The 12603-nt window shown below is 44.0% G+C and overlaps 1 protein-coding gene across 1 annotated transcript in view; it reads right to left on the bottom strand.

Moving 5' to 3' along the window:
* Positions 1 to 550: 550 nt before the first annotated feature.
* The window catches only part of LOC134760842 (uncharacterized), a 28306-nt gene continuing 16253 nt past the window's right edge, over positions 551 to 12603 (bottom strand). The window contains exon 5 of the mRNA XM_063720847.1: positions 551 to 2662. Within this exon, the coding sequence (XP_063576917.1) occupies positions 2619 to 2662 (44 nt within the window). The 3' untranslated portion in view covers positions 551 to 2618. The remainder of the gene's footprint in view (positions 2663 to 12603) is intronic.

Here is a 12603-nt window from a genome sequence, read left to right on the forward strand (position 1 = left end):
AACTGGCTGTGTTCTCAGTGGAGAGGGCACCTCCCACAGGTGGCCACTGCAGCATCCCATGTGTCTCAGTGCTCCCCAGGCTGGCGTGTTGGCTGGACCAACTCCCTCCTGCACTTGAGCTGCCAGCAGCCACTTGGAGGAGAAGGGACAGCTCCCACTCCAGGTCCTCAATCCTCTGGGCCAGGTGGACTCTCCTCACTTCCAGCTCTAGAGCCTTGTCACTCTTCAGGGCCCAGATTCCCAGCTTCTCTCCACCTGGGCCACCTGCCTCCAGTGGGTTAGGTCTGTCTTCCTGTTACTCACAAGAGAAGATGCTGGGAGCCACCTGGAAAGGACAGATGTGGAACCAGGAGAGGTGACCCCTGAGAGTCCTCTGCTCACTCTGGCCTTAGCCATGATCTTTGTCACTCTGGCACTCTTGGGCACCAATACCCACCTCACACTTGGGAAAGGGGCAACAAGCTACCTCCAGGGACTGATCTCATTATTACCTAATGACGACACAGTGTCCCCTGAGTTTATGTTACCACATTAATGCACAATAGCCAAGTATATTACTACACGATTGTCATTTGAGCAATTTGGAACAATTATTAAATAATTAAATCACACTGCATTTTATAGTGCCTTGCCTACTACTGTTTTTTCCTTCCTTAATACCTGAGATATTTATATAGAATTGTTTTTTTTTTTTTTAAAGAATGAAGTTCTCCTGTTGCTCTATTCTCACCAATCACTGTCTTCTGACCCCTTGACAAGGCCAAGGACAGGTCCCTGCACCTGGTGCCTCTGCAGTGGAGCTGGCCTCACAGCTGCCAGTCTCAGGTGGAGTGGGGGCAGATTCAGAGAGGAATGACTCCTCAGCTTAGCACAAACTCTTTGGAAGGCATCCAGATAAAGCTCTGGGCAAGAATAATTGGTGTGTTGAGAATAGAACATAACGGTAAGCTGGAGTTTGCATTTGGGCTTCATGAGAGGTCCCTCTTCTGTGGCTCAGGAATGCTGTAGAGCCATAAGAGACACAGTTCCCACAGCCCACTGGGAGGAGGTGTGTGCATTTCATGGCCATTACTTGGGCCCCACCCTGCTTTGTTTGCCCACAGGAGAAATTTTCCCTCAGTTGTCCATGAACATAGTCATCCTTCCTTGACATTTTTGTCTTAAGAGAGAGGTCACTTTGACAAAGAACACCTGATGCTCCAGACATCAAGACCCAGGTATACACGATGTTCTCTTGGAACTTTCCATATTCAGGAAGCATTCTGACCCTCCTCGTTGTGTATAAAAATGAGAAGAGAAGAAAACCCACTCAAGGCTCCTTCTTGTCCCCACTCTCAGGGTTTCTGTGGCAGGGGGTATTCTCTGGCTGGACAGAGGGGATTCTGTGGTGTCTCAGGGTATGCCAACCTAGATATCCACTGGGGGTTGGCTGGTGAGGGGAGGTGCCCACCTGCACCCTTCTAACATCCAGGATGTTACCCATTTTTAGCAACTCAAGAACTATGGTGTGGTAAGGGAGACACTGAGATTAGGTGAAAAAGTCCAGGGGGACTTGCAGTTTAGAAGGGAGGGTGAAACATGACACAATGACTAAAGTGGGAATCAAACACACAGTGAAGACAAAATGATGTGAGGGGGGTGCCACAAACCTCAAGTTAGGATAAATAGTATTTTATGCAGTGTTAAAACAGTAACACTGCAACCTAAGGCCCACAGGCCAGCTGCCGGCTTTAGCAAATAAAGTTGTATTGCACTGAGTGCAGACACAACTGCATGATTACTTTTTTTTTTTTGAGACAGGGTCTCACTCTGTTGCCCAGGCTGGAGTGCAGTAGTGCGAACATGGCTCAACGCAGCCTTGACCTCCTGGGGTCAAGAAATCCTCCCACGCAGTCTCTCACATGATGGCAAGGGTGCTACCACACCCAGCTAAATTTTCAATTTTTTGTAGAAACAGAGTCTTGCTGTGTTGGCCAGGCTGGTCTTCAACTCCTGGGTTCCAGCAGCCCTCCTACTTCAGCCTCCCAAAGTACTGGAATTGCAGGTGTGATCCACTGTGCCTGGCTTGAGTCATTTCTGTCTCTAGTCTTTTTTCCCTCCAGACTTCCCTGTTTCTGCACCTCTGGAGCCTGGAGCTAAGATGGAAGGCAACCTAGATGGAAGATGCAGCTCACAGAAAGCTCCTGATTCGAGGCATGCACTGTCCAATAGGCTATATTTAAACAGTCATTTTTATTGTTTGCTTTCCATGATTTTCCTCAATATTTCCAGGCTATGGATTTACTTAGAGAGCTGCAACCCTAAACTGATGGTGTGGGCTTCCCTGTCTCCAGCCCCAGCTCCAAGGCTTCCTGGAATAACCTTCCACTCACCAAACCAAATATGCAGAACCTGACTTTTGCTGGTGGACATTCTGATCAGAGCTGACTGTTCTGATCCCACCTCCTCTCTGTGGAAGGGCCATAACCCTATGGGATCCGCCCCTATTAATTCAGTACCTGAGACCTTGGGCTGCTGGGCTTACCACAAGCACACCACCTTCACCTGGAGGCAGTGGGTTTGGCCTCTCCTCCTCTTTCTGGAGCTCCAGGGCTTGAACAGTGAGCTGGAAGAACTCCTCATTCAGTGCCTCCAAAGTGTCTTCCACTTGCCTTATCTTTCTCTACAAACAAGGGCATATGGTCTTCATTACTTTTATGAAAATTGTATTAAAATTTTCTTGTGCTCCTGCTCCATGACAGGCAGCAGGGCAAGTGCTAGACATACAGAGTCAAAATCCAGTGCTATTCTCAGAAGACTCAGAGCCTGAAGACAAGATGAGCCAGACCTATAGTCCAGCAAAGTAAAGTAGGAAAAGCTATTGTGGAGAGAGGCACTGGGCACATTAGAAGCAAAAAGTGGGATGCCTAGGCAAGGTAGAGTTGTCAGGGAGAGATTTCTGGATTAGGGGACATATCAACTGAATCTTACAGGATAGACAGTAGTTAGCTGGGTGGAGAGTGGTAGAAGAGCAATCTAGGCAAAAGGAACAGCATGTGGGAAAACAACAGATATGAGAAAGCACGGGGAACATTTATTTAGCCATCTCTTCATCTATCCACCCACCCATCCATTCATCTATCCATCCATCTACCCACCCACCAACCTACCCATCCATCTATTAATTCATCCATTCATCTATCCATCCACCCATGCACCTACCCATCCATCTATCCATCCATCCACTCATCCATCCACCCACCCCATCTACCCATCCATCAACCCATCCACCTATCTATCCATCCATGCATCCATTCATTCACACACCCATTTATCCATCTACTAGTTCATCCATCCATCCATCCATCCATCCATCCATCCATCCATCCATCCATCTATTCATTCATCCATCAATTCATCTTCCTACCCATACATTAACCCACCTGCCCATTCATTCATCCATCCATCAATCTACCCACCAAGCCATTCATCAATTCACCCATCCACCTATCTACTCACCCACTTATCCATCCATCGATTCATCCACCCATTCATCTATCTATTCATCTACCCATACACCCATGTATCCATCCATCCATCCATCTATCCATCCATCCATTCATCTTCCTACATATCAACTAACCCGCTTACCCATCCATTCATCCATCCACTCATCCACCCATCTACTTAGCCACCTATTCATGCATTCATTCATTCATCCACCCACCCATACATCCACCCATTCACCCATCTACTCACCCATCCATCAACCTACCCATACAACCACCCTTCCACCCCCATCATCCTTGTATCTATCCATCTATCCACTCATCCACTCACCAATTCAACCATCTACTCATCCATCCATCTATCCATCCATCCTTCCATCCATCCATCCATCCATCTATCCCTCTATCCATGGGTGGATGGATGATTCATACATTCATCCATCCACCCACCCACCTATCCATTTACTTACCCACCAATGCATCCATCTACTCATCCATCCATCCATCCATCCATCCATATCTACCCACCAATCCACCCACCCATCATCCATCCATCCATCCATTCACCCACCCACCCACGCATCCATCCATCCACCCACCCATAAGTAAAAAAGACTTATTGCACACTTAGTATGTATCAAAACAAGGATCCATTCTGGGACTCCATTAGTGAACTTCCACGGAGTTTGCAGTATATCAAGAAAGGCAGACACAGAACAAGAAATGGTGTGTGATGACGGTTACTTGATGGTTGTTTGGGTTGCTGTGGGAAGTAGTAGCATGGGATTTGTTTGGAAAAATGGAAGGAGATGATGTTAGAGAAATGGGGGTGGTGTGGAGGCTGGGGACAGCAGGAGATGGAGGGCTCCTGTGCTCTTCTTGCATTGTGGGATCACATAAAGCCCACAATGTCAGAGGCTTTCCTATTAATAGAACCCTCATTTTCTTGGAAATGCCAATGTGCCCAGCTGAAAAATGACTTATCTCAGACTCTCCTGTAGATGGAGGTGATCATGCAGCTAAATTTCATCCAGTGAGATGTAAAAGAAAGTTGTTGAGGAGGTGGATTCTGAAAAACCTCTTTAAAAAGGGAAGCTGCTAAGTTCCTTTTTTATCTCTTGCATTTCCAGCAGCTGTCTTGTAACCACAAATGACCATGAAGATGGAAGTCATGTGCTAAGGATCATAAAGCAGAAAGATAGAAGGATCCTGGAATTTGTAGACCCCTGGATGCTGATGAATTTGCTTTTGAACATATTACATTTAAGCCATCTGTGGGCATTCCATGAGCTAACACAACCTCAATTGCATGGTGAGTTTGGCTGTCACAGAAAGCCCACTTTTTGCTCCAAACATGAAATAGCAGCTAAAATAAAAATATAAATGAAGAGCCATGTTTAAAAGGAGACTCTTCAGACACCAGAGCTGATGAGACAAGCCAGGGGTAGGAGGGAGGTGAAGGCATGTGGCATGTGGGTCTTCCTCCTTAGAAGCCAGGTTGTTAATCCCTGCCTTAGGCAGGTGTTAGGCCATAAGCACCATTATGGTGGGAGAACTGGTGCAGGGGTGCCTAAGAAAAGTCTGGACTGAGGAAGTGGTTGTCCGTTTTCTGAACCTGTATTAGAAACCTTTATCCAGCCTGAAGACCTGGCCCTGTAGCCGAGTAGGCTTCTTGCTCAAGGGTGTGGTTGGAAAAGAATTGATGTGAGAAACTGGAAGCACAAGGCCACACACCAAGGAAGGCCAGAGCCTAAGAACAGGACTGGAAACAACCAACCCCATATACAGTAAGCAGAGACAACCACAGTCGCAGCTCAAGAAGGTCTGCACAGAGGAAAGTCCCACTGGAGATGTTACAGACAAAAACACAAAACCTGCAAGGAAAGCCGATGACATGAGTCAACAACAAAAAACGCACCCAAGAAACCAAAGATAATGGTGAAGTCTGGCCATGACTGTCATATGGATTCTATTCCTCCTTTTGTTTTTCCCATTCTTGTCTGATGGATTCTATTACTCCTTTTGTTTTTCCTCATACTTAAACAACGTGAAGAAAAATAAAAAGAGGACTAGAATCCATCAGACAAGAAAGGGAACACTGTAGAGAGAGAGAGAGAAAGTGTAGAAATGAAAAAATGTTAATAAAATGACAATATGACTGGTGGATTACAGACAGAGCCAACTGCATTGAGTTGCTAGAAGATTATGAGAAAATAACCTGGGATGTAGCACAAAGAAGTGATTGGATGGGAAACATAAAGAAAGACATAGGAGGCAGCGATTTTCAGTGTGGTCCAGCAGTACCCATTAACAGATGGTGCACTTGGCACACAAGCATATGTTCTTCGTGTAGAGTTTCCCTGTCCTCACCCTAGGATGTGCAAGGGAGTAATACTAGGGAAATGTATCAGATTACTACACCCTTAGGAGTGGGATTGCTTGTTTTCATTGGAAGGGCAAAAGCATGGAGTTGGGAGGCTGCCCTATTGACAAAAAACAGGTTTCAAGGTTTTCTTCCCTTTTCTTTTTCCTTCCATATCAGATCTGCCCTACTATCTTCCAATTAAAAAGAAATGAAAAACAAAAATATGCCAGAACATGAAAACTCCCAACTTTCATTTTTTTCTGATTTTAAAAGATAACACCTACTCATTGGAGAATATTAGTAAAGATAACAATTAAAGGTACAAACAAGTACAGTAATGTTGCCCATAACCTACTAAGATAGATTGCACTGATGGCCCCTCTTTGGGCATATGTCCTTGGCCTGTAGTTTGGTGGTGCCCTCCCACAACGGTTGGTGCTTTTTTCTCACCCCTTGACCTGGGATCCACCATCTGACTTTCTTCAGCCATTCGGATGAAGCTGAAGTCACAATTTGCCAGTTTTGAGCCTGGGCCTCAAATAGCCTTTTGGAATTCTGCCATCATTATGAGAAGGACATGCCCCAGCTAGCCTGCTGCCCTGCGGGAGGAGGAGGGATCCTGGTGCCCGGTTGCCCCAGATGAACTGCACTGGGCAAGCTCAGTCTAGAGCTGGGTCCAGGCCAGAGGCTGAACCCCCACGTTGCAGGAGCAATGGACGCTTCTCTTTGCTGCTGAGGGTTTGCACTGTTTGTCCTGCAGCAAAAGTTAACTGATACCCAGTAACTGAGCTCACATTTCATGTCTTCTCCTTTCAGTTTCTCTCCTTTCCCCCAAGCTAGTCTCTCTCCTGCTTTTATGGCCCTCTGTCTTGCCCTGTTTCTACCTTGTCTCTTTATGAACATACATATACTCATTTTTGAAACAATGTCATACTTGCATTCTCTTTTAATCTTTTAACCTAAAGACACAAAAAATTCTCTGTAACATTATTTTTACTAAAGTTATTACTATGTCATGACATTAGCATAATCCAGGTAACTCTTATATTACTGAAAGTTTAGGCCACCTCCATTCATTTTAATGTTACAAAAATTGCAGTGAGCGTGTTTCTTCATGTTCACTTGTATTTTAAAATTATTTCTTTTGGAAAGATTCTTAGAATTGGAGTTAATGAGTCAAAAGGAATAAATATTTTAGAGGCTTTTGATACAAATTGCCAGGTTGCTTTTCAGAAAGGTTTTAACTTTTCACTTTAAAAGAAAATCAAAGGACTTCACCCCAAAATACCCTTCTTTGACATATTTTGAGAAGGCTGTTGAGGGAGCCTGCAAACAGAGGTAGCCTTACAAAGCCGTCTTTCCTGGGGGAGAGCATCTGCATCTGTAGAGAATGTGCATTGGTGCAGCCAGGCTTTCTCTGAGGCCCTCCTCTTTCTAAATCTAGGAAAGATTAGCTGAGAGTCTGACTCTTTCTAAGGTCTGAAAGAAACATTCACCATCTGTTCTGTCTGACAGCTGCTACCTGTGAGGTTTCATCTGCATAGCAAGGCCACCTTTGCTAGCCAGGCCTTCTCTTCTGTCCATCCTATAACCTGTCTTGCCACCCTCGAGCCCCTCTTCTTTCTGTAACTTTAAGATGGTATAAAAACTTCAACCATTTGATCCCCCTCCACCCTGCTTTGAGCCTCATCCTTTGTGTATGGCTCCCAGGCTCACATGCACATTAAAAATAATTTTGTATGCCTTTTTCTCCTTTAATCTGCATTTTGTCAGTTCACCTCCTGACAAAAGGTGAAAGGGGGAAGTTTCCCCTCTTTTCCTCTACACTATTAGGGCCATTTACATGTTTTTCTAATAGAGCAAGGGTATCTATTAATGGTAAAATTTTAATTTAGTGAATTTATTTTATATTGTTATGTGATCATATCTATTGTTGCTTTCTTTGGGTTTTCTCTCATTATTGGAAGATTCTTTAAACCCTTCATAGGCTCCCACCTCTTGGTCTTGAGAATATTGTAGACAATCAATTAATACTTGTTGATTGAATGAATTATTTCTCTTGACTAGTATTCTCCAATCTTAATTTCTTTGTCTGTAAAATATTCCTTCTAGTACTTTGTCTCCAACCTTGTGTTTGATTTCTGTCTCCCAGAGTCACTTGTGGCATGTAGGTAAGGAGCAGGGCTAAGAGGTGAAACAGCTGGACAGCATAGAGAAGCCCTGGAGGTGTGAAATTAAATAATTCCAACTTAAAGCTGTTGGAACTTTAAATTATTCTGAGCCATGAGGGGAGTGTTGTGGCTATGCAGCCTGAGTTACAATCCAGGTAGCTCAAACTCTTGTCTTTTTTTCTGTAAATAATTAGTAAGACCAAGCTGTGCTAGAGATAAGACCTCCTTCAGTACTTAGTAATAAGGTAATCTTCCTTGGAATATAGCAATCTGTAAACAATCTAATCTCTGTAAGATGTGCCCCAGCCCTGTGTGGAAAATGTTGTAATGCTGCTAAAATCTCTGTGTCTGCCTATATAAGTGAAACCTTAACTTCTCCACTTTGGAATATTACCCCATTTATTTTGAGTCTAGAAGATAGTCCTAGGTGGCTATCTTCAAACTTTGTGATTGAACAAACGCTGCATAATCATATTGTCTGACTCTCATTTAAAATTGACATGTTGGTGACTACCAAGGAACTAAAAGCAGGCCTCCAGTGATCCACGTCACTTCTCTGACAACTATAGCCCTGGTACTAACATAAATGACTTTCATTCATCTGGCCTCACCAGAGTTCCAGGGCATCTCTGGTAAGGCCCCTGTCAGGTTCTAGTCTCTTGGCTTGGTTGAGATTCAGACTTTATTCAGGTACCACATGTTCCTAACTTGATGGACTTGAAATTAAAGCTCTGCTACAAGGTGGGAGTTTTATTTGTTATTCTACAGATTCTGTTTATCACAGATTCTTAGTTTTCACTTTTCTCTGAAGTTAAGGTTTTCCTTGGAATTATTCCTTAGAGTTTTTCAATCTTTTCTCTCATTTAAAATTTTGATCATGGAGAAAAACAGTTTCTCTTTGAAAAGATGAAGTAAATCTTTGTGACTTAAGTGAAAAATGTGTAATCTTTAAAACTGGGGAGATTCTGAAGCTTGGTTCAATTGCACTAGTGAAATGGAGGGATACCCACAGGAGAGGGTATCCACACCATTACAAGTACTGGCAGGCATGCCACTGAATGGGCACAGTGACTGGATGTTTGTTGGCTATAGCTCCAGTGGAATGTCTTGGTTATGCAGCAGCAATCCATGGCCATGATTTACCCCCAGGATTGTTAGGACTGTGTTCTTTGGGTAATGGTTAGGCACAAAGTCAAATAGTTCATATTCTTTTGAAGCCTTCAGATCTTCCTCATTTATCATTTCATTGGATTTATTCTGTATTCCATTGATGTGATCATTTAGCTTCCATCTTTCTGCCACAAAAGGGTATTGAGGATGCAATTTGGCATGCAGAGGCCCTAACCAATTACACAAAAAAGGTCCTTAAGGATAGCTGTGTGGGTGTCTCATTATTAAACAACAAAGTTGTTCTTATGAGGCAGGCTGTATTAGACACACTCATGGCAGCCCAAGGGGAAACCTGCACTACCTTAAAAACTGAATGTGTGTCTATATTCCAAATGATCAGATAGCAACACTAAATTAATGGCTGATATGAAAACCCAAATACCTAACCTTTCAGAATCAACAGCTTCTCTAAATCATTGGCTAAACAGCTGGATTGGATCTTGGCAAACTTGATGGCAGAGCTGTTATTTATTACAGAAATTATAATCATTTGTTGTGTTTTGTCTTGTATTTTTTTTTCCCATTGCTGCTGTGGCATTTGTTCACAATGGAGTTGATGCACAAGTATAGTGACTAAAATAATGGTCACTCAGAGAATTGCATTAATTAAAGATGCAGCTGTGTAGTTTGACTCAGGCGCAAAATCACCTGGTACATATTGCTTTAAATACAGCCTATACTCCATTTGCCTTATAGCTTGATCAGTTCCCCAGCTGTGGGACATGACCCTCTAGGAATGAGCCTTCCTCTCAACACAGAACTACGTTCCTGAACATAAATGGAGCCAAAACAGTTTGAGTTCATTTACAAAACTTTCTTTGAAAGATCTTGATAAAAGGGGGGAAATGTGAAACTAAGTCATTCAAACTTAAAGCTGTTGGAACTTTAAATGATTCTGAGCCTTGAGAGGAGTGTGGCTATATGGCCTGAGTCACACGGTAGTTGCAGCTTCTGCCTTTTTTAAATTTTTCTGTAAATAATTTGGAAGACCACGTGGCACTAGAGATAAGATCCCCTTCAGATTATCACCCCTCCTCACAAAGTAATAAAGTAATCTTCCTTGGAATGTAGTGATCCGGAACCAATCAAATCTCTGTAATGTATGCACTGTCCCTGTATGGAAAATGTAATCCTGCTAAAATTTCTCTGTCAGTGCCTATGTAAGTAAACCTTTACTTTCCACTTGGAAATGCTGATCCCATTTGTTTGCAGGCTGTGTTTCCTGAGGGGTCATCCTCAATCTTTGTACTCAAACTTTATACTTAATTGTTAAGGTTGATGGAGGGGACAGCATGTCCAGGGAATAAGGCTGCCTCAAGAGCTCCTGAGGTGAAGAGGGCCTTGTCCCAGAGTCATGCACCTGCCTGCAGCTCAGGAGTGGCTCCAGGCCTGCGTCCAGCCTCAAAGATCCACTCCGCAGGTCCTGGGTTCTCGGCATCACTTCTTTTAGCATCACGCTGTGGGAGGCCTGGGGGTCCAGGGTTCTGCTGGGGTCTGAAGTAACAGGAAGGAAAGGTTCCCTTTCAGGCCCCTGCTGTCCAGAAGCACATCTCACCTCAGCCAGAATCCAAAAGGAACACTGGCCACTTCCAACTCCTCCCTGAGTGTCTGACATTAGAAAAGGCTGTGATATAAATGTGATGGAGAAATTGATAAACACTTAGAATCCCTGATGTGCCCCTGTAGCCTTCTCTGCCTCTGTGTACAGAGCAGCCTTCTCAGTGAAGGGCAGCAGAATGTATGTTATCACCTCAAAGCATGCCATGCTGTCATATAGACTGTTTTGAGCTGAAGGCATTTGAGAAGAAGCAGATACAAGAGAAGCTCTTGGCCCTCCATTTGCCTAAAAGTAGGACATAAACTTATAAATGTATCCTCCCTTCCCCTCTCTACCTGGAAGGACAGAGGCAATCAATCACTAGAGACAGGTACACGCAGAGGAATCTACATAAGAAACTGCTAAAACTGGTCCTTATCTGCCATCCATTTCCTCACATATTTACCTTCCCTCAATTTACCCCCCTAGAAACTCAATGCCATTTTCCTTTGTTTTGTCACTTCTCTGAAAATTTAGTGTTCTCTTTTAAAGATGCTAAATAAGCCCAAGTTCTAACCACCCCCTTGAGTTACTCACCCTTGGGTGCCCCCATGGGTCTCCCAAATGCATGTGTTAGAAACTTCTGTTTGTTTTTCTCTTGTTGACATAGCTTTTGTTAGTCTCATTTACAGGGTCTCAGCTGGAAAGCCTAAAATGGGTTGAAGAGAAGGTCAATTTTCTTTCCCCACCTCAGGCTAGCTGTGTCCTTGATGGGGCCAAAGGCCGCGGTTTCAGGACCTCCTCACACTGCACTGATTTCAGGTCTGGGAGGGGAGACACTGCCCGGTGTGGTCACATGTACCTGCCATACTTTTGTACACAGTCCCTTATTACACTGTTAAGTTTTCAGTCTAGAACGTGCCAGCTGTTTCACGCTGGAACCCTGTTCTGTGCATTGCTATACTCTTCAGACTCCCCTTAGGCAAGTCAATTCTGATCTGTTTCCATGCCTTGAACGGAGAGGGCTGGGCCATCTCAGGGAGCCTTGGTGCCTCTGGAACTGCTTAGTCCATGAGCCACACCTGGGCTTTCTCTCCTAGCATCTTTTTCAAGAAACATCCTTCCCCATACCTCTGCCAGTTAGGAACCCACCCTTATTGTAAAGCCCATCTCAAATGATCCCCACTTCACAAACCCTTTGCTGATCCTTACGAACTTTAAATCTCTGGAACCTGGTCACTTGGATTCAGCATTTCTCGCCTTTTCTTATCATTGTTGGCACTCTCAGGCCTATTCCACCCGACTTGCTCATCTTCAAACCCTGCTCAATGACCCACATCAGATGGCCATCATTGTTTGTTGAATGAAATTATCCTCAGATGGTAGCTCATGGAACTGGCTGGAGAAAGTGTTTGCTCAGGATCCACAACATTCAGGGCAGAGTGCGGTCTAGAATCTGGAGACCCAGATTCTTAACTCTCCTTACCTCAAGGCTCTCTCCCTGCCTACGGGACACTTTAGTTACTTGTGTACACTTTCTGAGCCTCTTAAACAAAACAAACAAACAAAAAACTAACAACAGAGGTGTTTCTGGGAGGGAGGACTGACCATGGCTTTAGTGGAGGGTTGGAGGGGCGGCCTGAGCAGGTGAGCAGTACAGGGTGGGCTGTGAGAATCTGACCCTCTGAGCTGAAATCTCAGCAACTTCACCCTCAGTTTCTTCATCTTTAAATGAAGCTAGTGATAGTACATACTTGACAGAGTTATTGTGAGAACTGAATTAGATAGCAGATAAAGTGCTTATCTTAGTACTTTGTATTTAATAAATACAAGCAGTCAATAATTGTTACCACTTACTGTCATTAAACGGGA

This window comes from Pongo abelii, chromosome 22 (genome assembly GCF_028885655.2).
Source record: "Pongo abelii isolate AG06213 chromosome 22, NHGRI_mPonAbe1-v2.0_pri, whole genome shotgun sequence".
NCBI classification, from domain to species: Eukaryota; Metazoa; Chordata; class Mammalia; order Primates; family Hominidae; genus Pongo; species Pongo abelii.